Source organism: Saccoglossus kowalevskii, chromosome 7, assembly GCF_978046115.1.
Source record: "Saccoglossus kowalevskii chromosome 7, keSacKowa6.1, whole genome shotgun sequence".
NCBI lineage: Eukaryota > Metazoa > Hemichordata > Enteropneusta > Harrimaniidae > Saccoglossus > Saccoglossus kowalevskii.
In genome coordinates, this window is record NC_140647.1 from 33,196,369 (window position 1) to 33,218,513 (window position 22,145).

Genomic DNA, 22,145 nt, shown 5'->3' on the forward strand with positions numbered 1-22,145 from the left:
TAATATTAAACCTTATCCTGACATCTCAATGTACGTTTACTGAATCACCAGAGTTCCCCGAACATTAATCCTACTGAATCATTCTAGTACTCTGAATATTAATTTTATGTAGTCTCCTCAGTACAATGAATAATAATAATCATAATAAGTCTCCCTAGTAAATTTTAATTCCCATAAGTCTCCATTGTAACCAAAATATTAATTTTAGTCTCCCTGCAACCTTGTACTTTAATCTTACTGCAATCCATATTACCCTGAATATTTGTCCTACTGTATCTAGTTTAGTACCCTGATCTATTCTAATAAGCTTCTCTAGTACCCTTAATATTAATCCTATTGAGTCTCCCTAGTGCCTTGGATATTAATTGTTACAGTAATAATTCTCCCTCATACTTAAATATTAACTATATTTGATTCTGCTTAGTACCCTAAATACTGATTCACCCTAGACCTCTGAATATTCAACAGAAAGAACGGCATACTTACACTTTTTGCTAGCACTTGTTGGTGACAAAGAAGACAGCGCCATAAACCAGAATCCTTCTTTACCAAAACATCTTCATAATCAGAATTCTAAAGACAATATAGTTACCAAAAAATAATTGTCAATGACATAGTCCAATTTCCAGTGTTGAATTAATATTCAAAATGACAAATTATGTAGTTTCCTTTTAAAAACATTGAACACTAGAGCATGTCTAAGCATTGATTAAGGACACATTTAAACTAAAATCAACACATTCACCTGCTGGACATTTTGAATCAAATCACAAAACAAAATTGTTCAGATCAAGGCATGCCTTAGAAACTGTGGATGATATAATGACATTTTCTAATTTGAGTTATCATCGACAAAATTGCCTGACAGTTAAATTTGATCAAAACCCTCAAAATAGAAAAAAATATTCAAACCTGAATACTGAATTTAAACAAATCAGTGAAAGTGTATTGAAGAAATGAATAGGATACATAAAAATAAAATGGCTGTCTGTCGGCAACTTAGAATCAAACAAAAAATAAATTATGTGAAGTAGAAGCTCCCAAAGACAACATGAAATTTGAATGCTACTGAAAAATGGTTGATGACATGTTGGAATGGCCGTCAGATGAACAATGACCAACAAAACAAAAAGCAAATGTGCAATTTAATAGCATTATATATTATGTTTTCAACAGATCAACAGTATGTATGCCATTATATCAGGTATTTGTATCAAATTGGTCAAGGTACAAAACTGAGAAATAGTAGGACAGATGAAAAAGAAACCAACACAATCATTCAACAAACAGACAAGCATCAGTAACCGATCATGTATGAAATTTGAACAAAATCAACCAAAAACAAGCCCGAGAAATGGTATATGACATTTTTGATACTACATCAAATTTTGGATTTTTATTTGTTTCATGAAAATGTTTGCCAGTCAGGATTACAGGACTTTTCATCACATGTGACTGCTATCACTACTGTAACACTAACATCCAGTATGTGTACTACAACAAACACTGTATTCAGAAAATGAATATAGCTATTCAATTGGATGAGTAACTAATGAGTGTCGATGAAATAGTGGTTTAAGCATGTGAGTTTACTGTTAGGTAATGCACGTAGCTTCAGCTTTTTCGAATATAAAAAACGTATGTGCAACATGAATTTTGACATTAAATGTTAAGGACATGCCAGAGACTGGACTTCAGAGCTGTATTCATTAAAACAAAATGACCACCAGTCTGCCATTTTGAAACTGATCTGAAAAAACAAAATCGAGACAACGTTCAAAATGTGTACCAAAACAAAATCCCATGAAAGGGTATCATCATCAAGTAACAAACAAAATGGCCACGACTCAGTAATAAAATCAGTCCAGTCTAAGGCATTTGACGGACGGACACATTAATAGACTGAACCCAGAATGTAAGACTACATCTAGCAGGGACGAAGTGAATACAGAAGACTTACCATCACTTTATTTTCATCATCTAATACGTTTCGCACCTTTGCCTTATTTCCATAATGTCTGTTGCTCACAACATGAGAAGTTATCCTCTATGGCAACAAAACATAAAAATAGTAAAACTTCACATGGCTTGTTCTGTATATACTGGAAAGGGCAACTCATTGGCTGCAGATGGAAATAAGTATTGTATAAAACACACTTTTAGGTTGTACCTGATAGGCTACCCAACCTGAACACCTAACAGTCAAACCAATCAGAGAGCAGCTTTTTTAATGACAGGTTTTTCAGACTAATTAATTTCTGCCTTGTATATCTGCTCTGACTCAACTGGAAATTTGTCAGCAAGATTTTAGTGATAAATTTATGCAGGGAAGAGAAAGAACTAGTTTTAGTTGAAAGGCACGAATAATAATTGTACTAAGTGTAATTGTCCATATGAAAAGACTATTTTCAGGGAGGGGTTGTAAAAGACATTCAAAGTGATTTGTACTGTGAAGTAGTAATTGAAAACATGTATGCTGTTATGACAAATAGAGTGAACAGCCTTAAAGCACGGCTCCGCAATCCCAGGAATTGCACCAGTGCGTCATGGGAAATTTGCATGGCCCGCCCAGTTGCTTACTTAGTACACAGCTATTATCATTTCATCCCAAGATGTTAATTCCGTAAGCTAACATCATGCATTACGCTATTATTCGATTTGAAAGGACTTGCTGAATCCCGTAGTTCGACGTTTACGGGGCCTGCGCACTCTTTTGTTTTGCTCGTGGTCGACTGTAAAGCACAATTTCTGTAAATGTTACGGCATTGTAAGGTTCTCAATGGTATCTCAGAATTGAGTGCATTCCCTTGCTCTCTTGCTATTGTACCAATATGTTACAAGTGCAACCTTTTTATACAATGTATTTATTTATTCATTCACAACATGTACGTTACGAGCGCAATGTATTTATAATAGGTACTGTGCTATGTTGCTGTGGGTTTATTTATAAATATAATGAGTACGTACTTGCAACATGCCAGTTATTAGTAAAAAATCTAAATAGGCAAAGTTATGAGTAAATCAATATAGATACATCGAACACGCAACGTGTGGGTCATGAATAAATAGTTATAAGTAAAATTTTGGCAAAAATACGTTGCCGAAAAGTCGGGGTGGTAAATGGTGACCGAAACTTTCATTCACCACTTTTAACTTGAACAGATCAAAACAACATGGTAATTGTTGTCATTGCTTCCGCAAAATGGCTGGCACAATAAAACAATGGACTACTCTGTTACATTAACTGTACATGTATTTTTTTCATTTAAAATTATCTTTACATCGTTTACGTTTACTTGTTTTGTCTAAAACATTTACTGCATCAACCTGTTCCAAATATTCGCACGCCAATTATACGAGAACCAGGCGGAGGAAGAACTAGATTTAGACGATAGTGAATTCGAGCCAGATCTGGTTGTTGAGAGAGTCATCAGGCAAAATGAGTGTGGGCTTTCAAAAAAGGGAACTACTGTATTGTCAATTACTGGCATCATGAAATAACTGTGGTTTATTTGAATGACCTACACAATGTAGTTATCGTACAACGTTTGTGATAATGTGTCTTGTCGGCTAGGCAATAATGACGTTATGCAACTTAAAAAAAAAAAAAAATTATTATACGTATACGGCTGTGTGGCACAGGCATACCCAGTAGTCCAACGCCAAATATACACGAATATATGCGCGACTCATACTAGTACGTGACAAAAAGAGATAAATATTTCACTGCGGGGATATGTTTCAGGGAACATTACATTTTTTTGTGAGACCTTTCAATTTATTTATTTCGAGATACATTTGTACTTTTTAAATTGTCGGGGACGTATTTAGAGCTCCCTTGACTCTTTTCATCGCCATCAGAGTGAAAACCATTTTTTTATATTTTCCTTTTCGTAACTGACCTATTTCATCTCTGTTGCCACTGGAAAATACGAATTGAGCAAATTTCCCAGCCCTGTAACCGAGAATGTCTTTTTTTGCGCACACACACTATGGAAGTTATTGGTATGTTCACGCAAAGTCCCTCCCCTCTCTCGCACACCCCAACTCGTCCGATTCGCACTCGCTCGGGTCGGACCGCTTTGTGGAGCGCGACGACGTCCCCGGAGATGGACGGACGGACAAACAGGTCACAGCATATCATTTTTTATTAGCTCCATGATTTCACTTACATGATCAACTCCGTAATTACATAAACATACCTAGAGATTGAACAAACAACTCAGGATTAACACCTTACATTTGTATAAACCCATGACTGACAGCCAGTTTGAGCAGTCAAAACGACTATTTGAATCATGCTTCTCCGTTGCTTTTACGTGGAAATCACACTGACATCGCACTGAACTCGTAAATTAACATCGCAATTGTATCGCGGATATATTCATGTTAGTGTACAACATGAAAATAAAGCACAACAGGCGTTAAGATTGCCGAAAAGAGTGATTTTTCAGAGCACCCCGAAGAGATGTTTCACGCTTGAGTGTCAAAGTGGCGGCCATCTTTCCTTTTATACATACGGACCCGCGGTTTAATATGGTTCTAGAATAGACAAATGTGTCGTAAAAAATGAAATTGGTGTTTCTACATGATAACAATAAATATGGATTAGGAACAAACACTAATGCATTGCTTAGTACTGTTCCTCTAACAAAGATTTTATTTCAGTAAAATTTTACTGAACTGAGATGACATTTGATAAACTTCTTGAATTTGAAAATGATCAGTAAAATTGTTTTAGTTATTTGTGAGAAGTCAAATTGAAGAAGTGAAATTCAACCAATATCTTGAAAACAATTTTGCCCGAGATCCTAAACTGCTTAATTTTATAATATGAAGTGTGAAATAAATTGGATAAAAATTATTTAATTTATTGTAACAAGAGAAATTTTTACAGCAGAGTCATTGAGGACAATAAGTATGAATATATGTTCTCCTGCAATTTTGATGATACGAATAAGCTAAAAAATCGCTAGAAACACAATTGTTGGCAGACCAATGTCATATACATGTAGGTCATTTATGCATACTGATAGACAGTATATATAAGTTTGACTAAATATTACTATAATTAACATGTCCACAAGGAAGATTTATGAAAACAACAGGGACAGACATTTTGTCACTAACAGTAATATTTCCCCCACTTCATTTCCCTTAAAATTATTGATATTCCGACACATCTCTTTGTTTACATTTTATTCAGAAATGCAATAACACTTGCAGGAAATAGAATTCCGTTATTAAAATGCAAATTTTTGCACAAAGCAAATATTTTTTGTTGATTTTTCAGTCTGTCATTACCTGCTGAAGCCATTTTTACCAATTCATTTTAGCTATTCATGGAGGCTTATAACAGGTGATGTTAAAAAATTGTTACATATATAATACCACCCAGGCAGTATAGCAATGCATTAACCTATGATACGCTTTGGTCAATATGATCATCATACTGCCCTCATGCACACTTTGATATACTCAAAATAAACTCATACTATAATGAAAAAAAAAATTCTGCTTATGAGAAAAACACAGTTGATGCATTAACACATTGGAAACTGAAATCTTAGTCCATACGGGGGGAGGGGGGGGGGGGGGTGGGCAACCTTTATTATAACAGCCATGAAATATAGAGTTGTCTAATAGCATACTTACTATTTCACCATGCCATATTCCACAGCAATGATGACAATACCATTTATCTGTGCCTGCTAATTTAAACACTTCTGGATCACCATAATGAGCCTGAAAAACCAAAGTTGAAATTAAGAACTGAGATAGCACTGCAATAAATACTGCAAGAAAACTGACGAGAGTAGTATACCATAGATTACTTGGATGAGCAAAGTTGAATAATTCATTATTAAATGGTCAATAGAGTAACACAAAATTGCAATCTGGTTCTTGAATGAGAGAAATGTTTGCAGTAAAATGGCTTCCATATTGTTTGATTGCATTGTATTAGTAGACACTTGTCAACATGTAGGAAAAACCTACAGAAAAATTGAATCTGATTACAAGATTTATTCATACCATAATATCTTGTCTCAATTTAAACAAATGTAAATAAAAGCAATGAAACTGTATCCGCATGAGAGCATTCATTTTGAATCAAATAGTAAAAGTAACTGGTATGAATCAGTGATGTGACTACTCATTTTGAATGAGATTTGAATTTTGAATGACATGTTAAATGTTGACTACGTCAGACGTAAACCAAAAAAGCTGGTGTCAAAAATGTTCACATGATAATTAAAAATATCATGAGACTACATTACACAAGATGGGAGATAAATAAAAATGAAACAAACCATTCCAGATTCTTTTGCTTGATCTAATTTAGCAATATGTTTAGGACGCTGCAAATGACGTCTAGCATTTCTGCACTGAGATAAATAGAAGAATATTGATTAATGGTGTTAGAGCTCATCACATTTGAGTAGGCTGTCATTTTAATTTAGTATAGCTGTTGGGACCCTACTACACTAGAATCGCAGGTATATCACCCTACTACACTAGAATCGCAGGTATATCACCCTACTACACTAGAATCGCAGGTATATCACCCTACTACACTAGAATCGCAGGTATATCACCCTACTACACTAGAATCGCAGGTATATCACCCTACTACACTAGAATCGCAGGTATATCACCCTACTACACTAGAATCCCAGCTATATCACCCTACTACACTACAATTCCAGCTATATCACCCTACTACACTACAATTTCAGATATATCACCCTACTACACTACAATCCCAGCTATATCACCCTACTACACTACAATCCTAGCTATATCACCCTACTACACTAGAATCGCAGGTATATCACCCTACTACACTAGAATCCCAGGTATATCACCCTACTACACTACAATCCCAGCTATATCACCCTACTACACTACAATTCCAGCTATATCACCCTACTACACTACAATTTCAGATATATCACCCTACTACACTACAATCCCAGCTATATCACCCTACTACACTACAATCGCAGCTACGTCACCCTACTACACTACAATTCCAGCTATATCACCCTACTACACTACAATCGCAGCTATGTCACCCTACTACACTACAATTCCAGCTATATCACCCTACTACACTAGAATCGCAGCTACGTCACCCTACTACACTACAATTCCAGCTATATCACCCTACTACACTACAATTCCAGCTATATCACCCTACTACACTACAATTCCAGCTATATCACCCTACTACACTACAATCCCAGCTATATCACCCTACTACACTAGAATCCCAGCTATATCACCCTACTACACTACAATCCCAGCTAAGTGACACAACACTACAATCCCAGCTAAGTCACTCTACTACACTACAACCCCAGCTAAGTCATCCTACTACACTACAATCCAAGCTATATCACCCTACTACACTACAATCCCAGCTAAGTCACCCTACTACACTACAATCCCAGCTAAGTCACCCTGCTACACTACAATCCTAGCTATATCACCCTACTACACTACAATCCTAGCTATATCACCCTACTACACTACAATCCCAGCTAAGTCATCCTACTACACTACAATCCCAGCTATATCACCTTACTACACTACAATCCTAGCTATATCACCCTACTACACTACAATCCCAGCTAAGTCACCTTACTACACTACAATCCCAGCTATATCACCCTACTACACTACAATCCCAGCTATATCACCTTACTACACTACAATCCTAGCTATATCACCCTACTACACTACAATCCTAGCTATATCACCCTACTACACTACAATCCCAGCTAAGTCATCCTACTACACTACAATCCCAGCTATATCACCCTACTACACACCAATCTTAGCTATATCACCCTACTACACTACAATCCCAGCTAAGTCACCCTACTACACTACAATCCTAGCTATATCACCCTACTACACTACAATCCTAGCTATATCACCCTACTACACTACAATCCTAGCTATATCACCCTACTATACTACAATTCTAGCTATATCACCCTACTACACTACAATCCCAGCTAAGTCATCCTACTACACTACAATCCCAGCTATATCACCTTACTACACTACAATCCCAGCTATATCACCCTACTACACTAGAATCCCAGCTATATCACCCTACTACACTAAAATCCCAGCTATATCACCCTACTACACTACAATCCCAGCTATATCACCCTACTACACTACAATTAATCCCAGCTAAGTCATCCTACTACACTACAATCCCAGCTATATCACCCTACTACACTACAATCCCAGCTAAGTCACCCTCCTACACTTCAATCCTAGTTAAGTGACACAACACTACAATCCCAGCTAAGTCACCCTATTACACTTCAATCCCAGCTAAATCACCCTGCTACACTACAATCCTAGCTAAATCACCCTACTACACTACAATCCCAGCTATATCACCCTACTACACTAGAATCCCAGCTATATCACCCTACTACACTACAATCCCAGCTAAGTCACCCTACTACATTACAATCCCAGCTATATCACCCTTCTACACTACAATCCCAGCTAAGTCACCCTACTACACTACAATCCTAGCTATATCACCCTACTACACTACAATCCCAGCTAAGTCATTCTACTACACTACAATCCCAGCTATATCACCTTACTACACTACAATCCCAGCTATATTACCCTACTACACTAGAATACCAGCTATATCACCCTACTACACTACAATCCCAGCTAAGTCATCCAACTACACTACAATCCCAGCTATATATCACCCTACTACACTACAATCCCAGCTAAGCAACCCTACTACACTACAATCCCAGCTAAGTCATCCTACTACACTACAATCCCAGCTAAGTCACCCTACTACACTACAATCCTAGCTAAGTCACCCTGCTACACTACAATCCCAGCTAAGTCACCCTACTACACTACAATCCCAGCTAAGTCACCATACTACACTAGAATCCCAGCTAAATCACCCTACTACACTACAATTCCAGCTATATCACCCTACTACACTACAATCCCAGCTATATCACCCTACTACACTACAACCCCAGCTAACTCACCATACTACACTAGAATCCCAGCTAAGTCACCCTACTACACTACAATCCCAGCTATATCACCCTACTACACTAGAATCCCAGCTAAATCACCCTACTACACTATAATCGCAGCTAAGTCACCCTACTACACTAGAAACTCAGCTATATCACCCTACTACACTACAACCCCAGCTAAGTCACCATATTACACTAGAATCCCAGCTAAGTCACCCTGCTACACTACAATCTCAGCTAAGTCCAATTAACAACACTAGAATCCCAGCAAAGTCACCCTACTACACTAGAATCCCAGCTAAGTCACCCTACTACACTAGAATCCCAGCTAAGTCACCCTACTACACTACAACCCCAGCTAAGTCACCATATTACACTAGAATCCCAGCTAAGTCACCCTGCTACACTACAATCTCAGCTAAGTCCATTTACTACACTAGAATCCCAGCAAAGTGATGCTAAAATTGCAGCTAATTTACCCTAATACACGTAACATAATATCAGAAGTCACCCACAATACAATTTCAGCTAAGTCATCTATAATTATATTAATCCGAATGAGTTGCCTTGTGCTATAAATATTAATCTTAATTAGTCCCCCTAGTAACCTAAATATTAGTCTTTAGGAGAAACCCTTTAGTACTTTGAAAATTTCCTTGAAAGTATGAAGTAACATATATACTTACTCCCACTGCTGATACTTGTTCCTGACAAATGAGACAGTACCATACACCAGATTGTCGCTTTACCAGAACATCTTCATAATCCAAGTCCTATAAAAAATATAGATTCATGTAGCAATAACTAAAAAAAAAAAAAGTGTCAAGTTCTTTTCCAAATAATCATATACTATTTATATTGAGCCAGAATGCTTGTCCACATTGGGCCATTCCAGTTTATATCTGCACCCCCCCCCTGTTGATGAGTTTGTGTGTTTACTTCATACAGGGTATAATTTCCATGGGTGTATAAGTCATACAAAGTTTTATTTCCAAATCACCATTCACCATACAGTAATGGAAATCCAAAACTATAGGTCCTACTTATGGTGTTGATGAGTTCCTTTGTGACACCATACAGAGTAGGATTTCCAAATATAACTCTCATCATATGCTAATTTACCAAGTTCAAAATTTTATATCTGATAATGGAAATCCAAACTAGTCCTGATTCACGGTGTTGATGAGCTCATTCGTCCCACCATCATTATCTAATTTCAGAAATAACTATTTCATACTGGCCCAATACAGTCAGAAATCCAAGTTTTTTTCAGTCATACAGTGTTGGAAATCCAACCTCATCAACCGGTATGTGGTGAGATAAACTAGGCCATATTTAATTTAGTAGCCATAACTGCCTGGATTTCCAGAATTTTTTTTTCCATACTCGTCTGGATTTCCAGATTCTGTTTCTCCATATACAGTTGGAAATCCGGGGTAATTTCCCCATCATACAGTGCTGGGAATCCGACCTCATCAACAGGGGGGGTGCAGATATAAACTGGAATGGCCCATTGTATGCAAGTAGGATGGAGTTTACCAGCAAAAGTATCATCAGATAAAATGCTGAGTAGCAATAGGGTCTGCATATAAAATGCTGACGAGCAATAGGGTCTGCATATAAAATGCTGACCAGCAATAGGGTCTGCATATAAAATGCTGACCAGCAATAGGGTCTGCATATAAAATGCTGACCAGCAATAGAGTCAAATGCTGACCAGCAATAAGGTCACCATATGAAATGCTGACCAGTAGTAGGCTCATCACATAGGTTCAAACAATTTTATTTTCCCAGCTAGGAAGACCATTTATGGCTGATTGAAAAAAAAACCACACCATGTAGATGATTGAGGTAAACCAATTAATACTGTAATAAAAAGCATTCCTACCAAATTCTTTTGCTTTTTTTCTGTTGTACAATCAGAAGATTGGTTGTCATCATTATTAGAAGAATTTTCCTCCTTACTAGCTGGTCTCTTTGTTCCTCGAGAGGATTGTTCATTGTCTAAAAGCTGAGAATCAACAGGTGATCGCCTCTCTGTCATTGATGGATCATGGTGGTACTCAGTCAGCTGAGAATCAATAGGTGATCGCCTCTCTGACATTGATGGATCATGGTGGTACTCAGTCAGCTGAGAATCAATAGGTGATCGCCTCTCCTTTGCCAACACATGCTCCTGGTCAGAACACCTGTCTTGTCTAGAAACATTTCTCATGTGGGATGTTTGACTATTAGTACTAGATGAAGTTGAAGATAGCATTCCGTCTTTATGAGGTAATTCACCAACAGATTCAATGTGTCGAGCATACTGAATGAATCTAGATTTCAACCATTCTTTTTGTAATGGATCTGTGTTATTATCATATTCAATAGTTTCCATTAGCTGTAAAAGTGAAGCATCCTTTTTCTGCGATGGTATGTGATGAGCCTGTCCTAATCCATCTGCTTGGCTGATAGAGAAATGTTGTTGGTGAGGGTATAGACCAGAAGTAGACTCAGACAAAAAGTCTCTCCGTTGAGAATATGGATCTGGATGATCCAATGATTTTTTCTCCTGTGAATATGACCCCACAGAAGATGCAGCCAATGTTTTTCTGTGCTGAAAATATGGATCTGGAACAGATGCAGCCAATGATTCTCTCCGCTGAAAGTATGGATCTGGGGAAAATGCATCTGCTGAGTCTCTCTGCTGTGAATTTGAGCCTACAGAAGGGGCAGCCAACAATTCTCTCTTCTGAAAGTATGGATCTGAAACAGGAGCAGCCAACAATTCTCTCTTCTGAAAGTATGAATCCTGAACAGGTGCTGCTAATGATTCTCCCTTCCGGAAGTATGGATCTGAAACAGGTGCAGTCAATGATTCTCCCTTCTGAAAGTGTGGATCTGGAACTGATGCAGTCAAGAATTCTCTCTTCCGGGAGTATGGATCTGAAACAGGTGCAGTCAATGATTCTCCCTTCTGAAAGTGTGGATCTGGAACTGATGCAGTCAAGAATTCTCTCTTCCGGGAGTATGGACCTGAAACAGGTGCAGTCAATGATTCTCCCTTCTGAAAGTGTGGATCTGGAACTGATGCAGTCAAGAATTCTCTCTTCCTGGAGTATGGATCTGAAACAGGTGCAGTCAATGATTCTCCCTTCTGAAAGTGTGGATCTGGAACTGATGCAGCCAATGCTTCTCTCTGCCGAAAGTATGGACCACGGGCAGATGCAGTCACGGAGTCTCTCTGCTGAAAGTATAGACCTGGGGCAGATGCAGTCACTGAGTCTCTCTGCCGAAAGTATGGACCACGGGCAGATGCAGTCACTGAGTCTCTCTGCTGAAAGTATGGACCTGGGGCAGATGCAGTCACTGAGTCTTTCTGCTGAAAGTATGGACCACGGGCAGATGCAGCCAATCCTTCTCTCTGCTGAAAGTATGGACCTGGGGCAGATGCAGTCGCTGAGTCTCTGTGCTGAAAGTATGGACCTGGGGCAGATGCAGTCACTGAGTCTCTCTGCTGAAAGTATGGACCTGGGGCAGATGCAACCGCTGAACTTCTCTGCTGTGAATATGAACCTACAGAAGGTGCAACCACCAATTCTCCCTGCTGTAAATATGGATCCTGAACAGGTGCTGATTCTCTCTGTTGAAAGTAAGGTTCCAAAGCAGATGCAGCCGCTGACTCACCCTGCTGTGAATATGGACCTATAGTAGTTGCAGCAAATGGTTCATTCTGGTGAGAGTGAAGACCTAAAGTAGAAAAACCATGAATCTGATGTTCTTGTCGTGTTGATGGCCGATCAGAAGAAAGAAAAGGATGGGCAGACAACAAGGATAGAACATCTGATGCATCCTTTGCACCACTCAACTTATTCTGCACAAACTGTAGCAAATCTTCAACCTTTAATGAATCACCAGAACTTGTCCCTTGTTCATCTTTTTCAGAGAGAAGTTGCAGCATACGAATGCCGAACTTTGCCAGTAACTCAGAAGTTCTTTGTTCACCTGAAATTACAAAAAAATAGAATATGAATATGATTATTTTTCAAAAAAACATTTTCTAAATACATGTATCAGCTTGAAAAAATTACTACCAACCTGTACATTTGAAATATGCTGGAAAATAGAAGGTCCAAAATTTAGATACCTGACCAAGTACCTGTTCACTGTACACCACTCTAAAAGGTAGCTTCTTTTGTATGGAAGATTTCAGTATGCAAATCATACTACATGTCGATGCATCTGCTCAAGTGCTCCACAAACTCTTGCTCATCATTAATCACAATGAATGAAGTACGGTGTTTAACGTTCACACACATTTAACATATTCACTTTGGTCTATCAGACAATATATTATTGCATATGATGTTTTGTGAAACACAATTGTTTGAGAAAGCAAGGAAGGCACAAGTTTTTATCATTTGATTCGCACACATGTAAAGAGGCTGCAGAAACAGAATGTTTCATTGTTGACAACACTTCAAAATTTGGCTGTTCTAGTAATTTTATTATTAAAATTTGAAACAGAGGTAGGATGCTAGTACTGCTGCAGTTTTCTTAGATTGAAAAGACTTTTATGCTCTGGCTATGAAATATAAGATGAGAGCGAATGCTATATTTTTTTCTATACATTCATTAATGTACAGGTCAGAACATGATTTTGATATATTCATTTGAACAACATCCTTTGTACATTGACATAATGGCGTATCTGACTAATGTCAAGTCTGTTTTGTCATTGTACAATGGTATGTACATTGGCATGTCTGACTAAGCATAATGTCAAGTCTGTTTTGTCATTGTACAATGGTATGTACATTGGCATGTCTGACTAAGCATAATGTCAAGTCTGTTTTGTCATTGTACAATGGTATGTACATTGGCATGTCTGACTAAGCATAATGTCAAGTCTGTTTTGTCATTGTACAATGGTATGTACATTGACATGTCTGACTAAGCATAATGTCAAGTCTGTTTTGTCATTGTACAATGGTATGTACATTGACATGTCTGACTAAGCATAATGTCAAGTCTGTTTTGTCATTGTACAATGGTATGTACATTGGCATGTCTGACTAAATATAATGTCAAGTCTGTTTTACCATTGTACAATGGTACATACATTGACATGTCTGACTAAGCATAATGTCAAGTCTGTTTTGTCATTGTACAATGGTATGTACATTGACATGTCTGACTAAGCATAATGTCAAGTCTGTTTTGTCATTGTACAATGGTATGTACATTGGCATGTCTGACTAAACATAATGTCAAGTCTGTTTTACCATTGTACAATGGTACATACATTGACATGTCTGACTAAGCATAATGTCAAGTCTGTTTTGTCATTGTACAATGGTATGTACATTAGCATGTCTGACTAAGCATAATGTCAAGTCTGTTTTGTCATTGTACAATGGAATGTACATTGACATGTCTGACTAAGCATAATGTCAAGTCTGTTTTGTCATTGTACAATGGTATGTACATTGGCATGTCTGACTAAGCATAATGTCAAGTCTGTTTTGTCATTGTACAATGGTATGTACATTGGCATGTCTGACTAAGCATAATGTCAAGTCTGTTTTGTCATTGTACAATGGTATGTACATTGACATGTCTGACTAAGCATAATGTCAAGTCTGTTTTGTCATTGTACAATGGTATGTACATTGGCATGTCTGACTAAGCATAATGTCAAGTCTGTTTTGTCATTGTACAATGGTATGTACATTGGCATGTCTGACTAAGCATAATGTCAAGTCTGTTTTGTCATTGTACAATGGTATGTACATTGGCATGTCTGACTAAGCATAATGTCAAGTCTGTTTTGTCATTGTACAATGGTATGTACATTGGCATGTCTGACTAAGCATAATGTCAAGTCTGTTTTGTCATTGTACAACGGTATGTACATTGGCATGTCTGACTAAGCATAATGTCAAGTCTGTTTTGTCATTGTACAATGGTATGTACATTGACATGTCTGACTAAGCATAATGTCAAGTCTGTTTTGTCATTGTACAATGGTATGTACATTGACATGTCTGACTAAGCATAATGTCAAGTCTGTTTTGTCATTGTACAATGGTATGTACATTGACATGTCTGACTAAGCATAATGTCAAGTCTGTTTTGTCATTGTACAATGGTATGTACATTGACATGTCTGACTAAGCATAATGTCAAGTCTGTTTTGTCATTGTACAATGGTATGTACATTGGCATGTCTGACTAAACGTAATGTCAAGTCTGTTTTACCATTGTACAATGGTACATACATTGACATGTCTGACTAAGCATAATGTCAAGTCTGTTTTGTCATTGTACAATGGTATGTACATTGGCATGTCTGACTAAGCATAATGTCAAGTCTGTTTTGTCATTGTACAATGGTATGTACATTGACATGTCTGACTAAGCATAATGTCAAGTCTGTTTTGTCATTGTACAATGGTATGTACATTGACATGTCTGACTAAGCATAATGTCAAGTCTGTTTTGTCATTGTACAATGGTATGTACATTGACATGTCTGACTAAGCATAATGTCAAGTCTGTTTTGTCATTGTACAATGGTATGTACATTGACATGTCTGACTAAGCATAATGTCAAGTCTGTTTTGTCATTGTACAATGGTATGTACATTGGCATGTCTGACTAAGCATAATGTCAAGTCTGTTTTGTCATTGTACAATGGTATGTACATTGACATGTCTGACTAAGCATAATGTCAAGTCTGTTTTGTCATTGTACAATGGTATGTACATTGACATGTCTGACTAAGCATAATGTCAAGTCTGTTTTGTCATTGTACAATGGTATGTACATTGACATGTCTGACTAAGCATAATGTCAAGTCTGTTTTGTCATTGTACAATGGTATGTACATTGACATGTCTGACTAAGCATAATGTCAAGTCTGTTTTGTCATTGTACAATGGTATGTACATTGGCATGTCTGACTAAACATAATGTCAAGTCTGTTTTACCATTGTACAATGGTACATACATTGACATGTCTGACTAAGCATAATGTCAAGTCTGTTTTGTCATTGTACAATGGTATGTACATTGGCATGTCTGACTAAACATAATGTCAAGTCTGTTTTGTTATTGTACAATGGTACATACATTGGCATGTCTGACTAAGCATAATGTCAAGTCTGTTTTGTTATTGTACAATGGTACATACATTGACATGTCTGACTAAGCATAATGTCAAGTCTGTTTTGTTATTGTACAATGGTATGTACATTGGCATGTCTGACTAAGCATAATGTCAAGTCTGTTTTGTCATTGTACAATGGTATGTACATTCACATGTCTGACTAAGCATAATGTCAAGTCTGTTTTACCATTGTACAATGGTACGTACATTGACATGTCAGACTAAGCATAATGTCAAGTCTGTTTTACCATTGTACAATGGTACATACATTGGTATGTCTGACTAAGCATAATGTCAAGTCTGTTTTACCATTGTACAATGGTACGTACATTGACATGTCTGACTAAGCATAATGTCAAGTCTGTTTTACCATTGTACACTGGTACATACATTGACATGTCTGACTAAGCATAATGTCAAGTCTGTTTTACCATTGTACAATGGTACATACATTGTCATGTCTGAATAAGCATAATCTCAAGTCTGCTTTACCATTGTACACTGGTACGTACATTGACATGTCTGACTAAGCATAATGTCAAGTTTGTTTTGTTATTGTACACTGGTACATACATTGGCATGTCTGACTAAGCATAATGTCAAGTCTGTTTTACCATTGTACAATGGTACGTACATTGACATGTCTGACTAAGCATAATGCCAAGTCTGTTTTGTTATTGTTCAATGGTACGTACATTGACATGTCTGACTAAGCATAATGTCAAGTCTGTTTTACCATTGTACAATGGTACGTACATTGACATGTCTGACTAAGCATAATGTCAAGTCTGTTTTGTTATTGTACAATGGTATGTACATTGGCATGTCTGACTAAGCATAATGTCAAGTCTGTTTTACCATTGTACACTGGTACATACATTGGCATGTCTGACTAAGCATAATGTCAAGTCTGTTTTACCATTGTACAATGGTACGTACATTGACATGTCTGACTAAGCATAATGTCAAGTCTGTTTTGTTATTGTACAATGGTACGTACATTGACATGTCTGACTAAGCATAATGTCAAGTCTGTTTTGTTATTGTACAATGGTATGTACATTGGCATGTCTGACTAAGCATAATGTCAAGTCTGTTTTACTATTGTACAATGGTACGTACATTGACATGTCTGACTAAGCATAATGTCAAGTCTGTTTTACCATTGTACAATGGTACGTACATTGACATGTCTGACTAAGCATAATGTCAAGTCTGTTTTGTTATTGTACAATGGTATGTACATTGGCATGTCTGACTAAGCATAATGTCAAGTCCGTTTTACCATTGTACAATGGTACGTACATTGACATGTCTGACTAAGCATAATGTCAAGTCTGTTTTACCATTGTACAATGGTACATACATTGGCATGTCTGACTAAGTATAATGTCAAGTCTGTTTTACCATTGTACAATGGTACGTACATTGACATGTCTGACTAAGCATAATGTCAAGTCCGTTTTACCATTGTACAATGGTACATACATTGGCATGTCTGACTAAGCATAATGTCAAGTCTGTTTTGTTATTGTACAATGGTACGTACATTGACATGTCTGACTAAGCATAGTGTCAAGTCTGTTTTGTTATTGTACACTGGTACATACATTGGCATGTCTGACTAAGCATAATGTCAAGTCTGTTTTACCATTGTACAATGGTACGTACATTGACATGTCTGAATAAGCATAATGTCAAGTCTGTTTAGTTATTGTACAATGGTACGTACATTGACATGTCTGACTAAGCATAATGTCAAGTCTGTTTTGTTATTGTACACTGGTACATACATTGGCATGTCTGACTAAGCATAATGTCAAGTCTGTTTTACCATTGTACAATGGTACATACATTGTCATGTCTGAATAAGCATAATGTCAAGTCTGTTTTACCATTGTACAATGGTACGTACATTGACATGTCTGACCAAGCATAATGTCAAGTCTGTTTTGTTATTGTTCAATGGTACGTACATTGACATGTCTGACTAAGCATAATGTCAAGTCTGTTTTACCATTCTACAATGGTACATACATTGTCATGTCTGACTAAGCATAATGTCAAGTCTGCTTTACCATTGTACACTGGTACGTACATTGACATGTCTGACTAAGCATAATGTCAAGTTTGTTTTTTTATTGTACACTGGTACATACATTGGCATGTCTGACTAAGCATAATGTCAAGTCTGTTTTACCATTGTACAATGGTACATACATTGACATGTCTGACTAAGCATAATGTCAAGTCTGTTTTGTTATTGTACAATGGTATGTACATTCACATGTCTGACTAAGCATAATGTCAAGTCTGTTTTACCATTGTACACTGGTACATACATTGGCATGTCTGACTAAGCATAATGTCAAGTCTGCTTTACCATTGTACACTGGTACGTACATTGACATGTCTGACTAAGCATAATGTCAAGTTTGTTTTGTTATTGTACACTGGTACGTACATTGACATGTCTGACTAAGCATAATGTCAAGTCTGTTTTGTCATTGTACAATGGTACGTACATTGACATGTCTAACTAAGCATAATGTCAAGTCTGTTTTGTCATTGTACACTGGTACATACATTGGCATGTCTGACTAAGCAAAATGTCAAGTCTGTTTTGTCATTGTACACTGGTACATACATTGACATGTCTAACTAAGCATAATGTCAAGTCTGTTTTGTCATTGTACAATGGTACGTACATTGACATGTCTGACTAAGCATAATGTCAAGTCTGTTTTACCATTGTACACTGGTACATACATTGACATGTCTAACTAAGCATAACGTCAAGTCTGTTTTGTCATTGTACACTGGTACATACATTGACATGTCTGACTAAACATAATGTCAAGTCTGTTTTACCATTGTACACTGGTACATACATTGACATGTCTAACTAAGCATAATGTCAAGTCTGTTTTGTTATTGTACAATGGTACATACATTGACATGTCTGACTAAGCATAATGTCAAGTCTGTTTTACCATTGTACACTGGTACATACATTGACATGTCTAACTAAGCATAATGTCAAGTCTGTTTTGTCATTGTACAATGGTACGTACATTGACATGTCTGACTAAGCATAATGTCAAGTCTGTTTTACCATTGTACACTGGTACATACATTGACATGTCTAACTAAGCATAATGTCAAGTCTGTTTTGTCATTGTACACTGGTACGTACATTGACATGTCTGACTAAGCATAATGTCAAGTCTGTTTTGTCATTGTACAATGGTACGTACATTGACATGTCTAACTAAGCATAATGTCAAGTCTGTTTTGTCATTGTACACTGGTACATACATTGGCATGTCTGACTAAGCAAAATGTCAAGTCTGTTTTGTCATTGTACACTGGTACATACATTGACATGTCTAACTAAGCATAATGTCAAGTCTGTTTTGTCATTGTACAATGGTATGTACATTGACATGTCTGACTAAGCATAATGTCAAGTCTGTTTTACCATTGTACACTGGTACATACATTGACATGTCTAACTAAGCATAATGTCAAGTCTGTTTTGTCATTGTACACTGGTACATACATTGACATGTCTGACTAAACATAATGTCAAGTCTGTTTTACCATTGTACACTGGTACATACATTGACATGTCTAACTAAGCATAATGTCAAGTCTGTTTTGTCATTGTACAATGGTACGTACATTGACATGTCTGACTAAGCATAATGTCAAGTCTGTTTTACCATTGTACACTGGTACATACATTGACATGTCTAACTAAGCATAATGTCAAGTCTGTTTTGTCATTGTACACTGGTACGTACATTGACATGTCTGACTAAGCATAATGTCAAGTCTGTTTTGTCATTGTACAATGGTATGTACATTGACATGTCTGACTAAGCATAATGTCAAGTCTGTTTTGTCATTGTACAATGGTATGTACATTGGCATGTCTGACTAAACGTAATGTCAAGTCTGTTTTACCATTGTACAATGGTACATACATTGACATGTCTGACTAAGCATAATGTCAAGTCTGTTTTGTCATTGTACAATGGTATGTACATTGGCATGTCTGACTAAGCATAATGTCAAGTCTGTTTTGTCATTGTACAATGGTATGTACATTGACATGTCTGACTAAGCATAATGTCAAGTCTGTTTTGTCATTGTACAATGGTATGTACATTGACATGTCTGACTAAGCATAATGTCAAGTCTGTTTTGTCATTGTACAATGGTATGTACATTGACATGTCTGACTAAGCATAATGTCAAGTCTGTTTTGTCATTGTACAATGGTATGTACATTGACATGTCTGACTAAGCATAATGTCAAGTCTGTTTTGTCATTGTACAATGGTATGTACATTGGCATGTCTGACTAAGCATAATGTCAAGTCTGTTTTGTCATTGTACAATGGTATGTACATTGACATGTCTGACTAAGCATAATGTCAAGTCTGTTTTGTCATTGTACAATGGTATGTACATTGACATGTCTGACTAAGCATAATGTCAAGTCTGTTTTGTCATTGTACAATGGTATGTACATTGACATGTCTGACTAAGCATAATGTCAAGTCTGTTTTGTCATTGTACAATGGTATGTACATTGGCATGTCTGACTAAACATAATGTCAAGTCTGTTTTACCATTGTACAATGGTACATACATTGACATGTCTGACTAAGCATAATGTCAAGTCTGTTTTGTCATTGTACAATGGTATGTACATTGGCATGTCTGACTAAACATAATGTCAAGTCTGTTTTGTTATTGTACAATGGTACATACATTGGCATGTCTGACTAAGCATAATGTCAAGTCTGTTTTGTTATTGTACAATGGTACATACATTGACATGTCTGACTAAGCATAATGTCAAGTCTGTTTTGTTATTGTACAATGGTATGTACATTGGCATGTCTGACTAAGCATAATGTCAAGTCTGTTTTGTCATTGTACAATGGTATGTACATTCACATGTCTGACTAAGCATAATGTCAAGTCTGTTTTACCATTGTACAATGGTACGTACATTGACATGTCAGACTAAGCATAATGTCAAGTCTGTTTTACCATTGTACAATGGTACATACATTGGTATGTCTGACTAAGCATAATGTCAAGTCTGTTTTACCATTGTACAATGGTACGTACATTGACATGTCTGACTAAGCATAATGTCAAGTCTGTTTTACCATTGTACACTGGTACATACATTGACATGTCTGACTAAGCATAATGTCAAGTCTGTTTTACCATTGTACAATGGTACATACATTGTCATGTCTGAATAAGCATAATCTCAAGTCTGCTTTACCATTGTACACTGGTACGTACATTGACATGTCTGACTAAGCATAATGTCAAGTTTGTTTTGTTATTGTACACTGGTACATACATTGGCATGTCTGACTAAGCATAATGTCAAGTCTGTTTTACCATTGTACAATGGTACGTACATTGACATGTCTGACTAAGCATAATGCCAAGTCTGTTTTGTTATTGTTCAATGGTACGTACATTGACATGTCTGACTAAGCATAATGTCAAGTCTGTTTTACCATTGTACAATGGTACGTACATTGACATGTCTGACTAAGCATAATGTCAAGTCTGTTTTGTTATTGTACAATGGTATGTACATTGGCATGTCTGACTAAGCATAATGTCAAGTCTGTTTTACCATTGTACACTGGTACATACATTGGCATGTCTGACTAAGCATAATGTCAAGTCTGTTTTACCATTGTACAATGGTACGTACATTGACATGTCTGACTAAGCATAATGTCAAGTCTGTTTTGTTATTGTACAATGGTACGTACATTGACATGTCTGACTAAGCATAATGTCAAGTCTGTTTTGTTATTGTACAATGGTATGTACATTGGCATGTCTGACTAAGCATAATGTCAAGTCTGTTTTACTATTGTACAATGGTACGTAC

At 36.9% G+C, this 22,145-nt stretch overlaps 1 protein-coding gene across 1 annotated transcript in view; it reads right to left on the bottom strand.

Moving 5' to 3' along the window:
* The window catches only part of LOC102807627 (uncharacterized), an 87,369-nt gene that overhangs the window by 56,788 nt on the left and 8,436 nt on the right, over positions 1 to 22,145 (bottom strand). Inside the window, exons 2-7 of the mRNA XM_085501916.1 lie at positions 10,939 to 13,037; positions 9,737 to 9,823; positions 6,312 to 6,386; positions 5,656 to 5,745; positions 1,961 to 2,047; positions 487 to 573 (exon numbers count right to left, since the gene is read on the bottom strand). Of these exons, the coding sequence (XP_085358042.1) occupies positions 487 to 573; positions 1,961 to 2,047; positions 5,656 to 5,745; positions 6,312 to 6,386; positions 9,737 to 9,823; positions 10,939 to 13,037 (2,525 nt within the window). The remainder of the gene's footprint in view (positions 1 to 486; positions 574 to 1,960; positions 2,048 to 5,655; positions 5,746 to 6,311; positions 6,387 to 9,736; positions 9,824 to 10,938; positions 13,038 to 22,145) is intronic.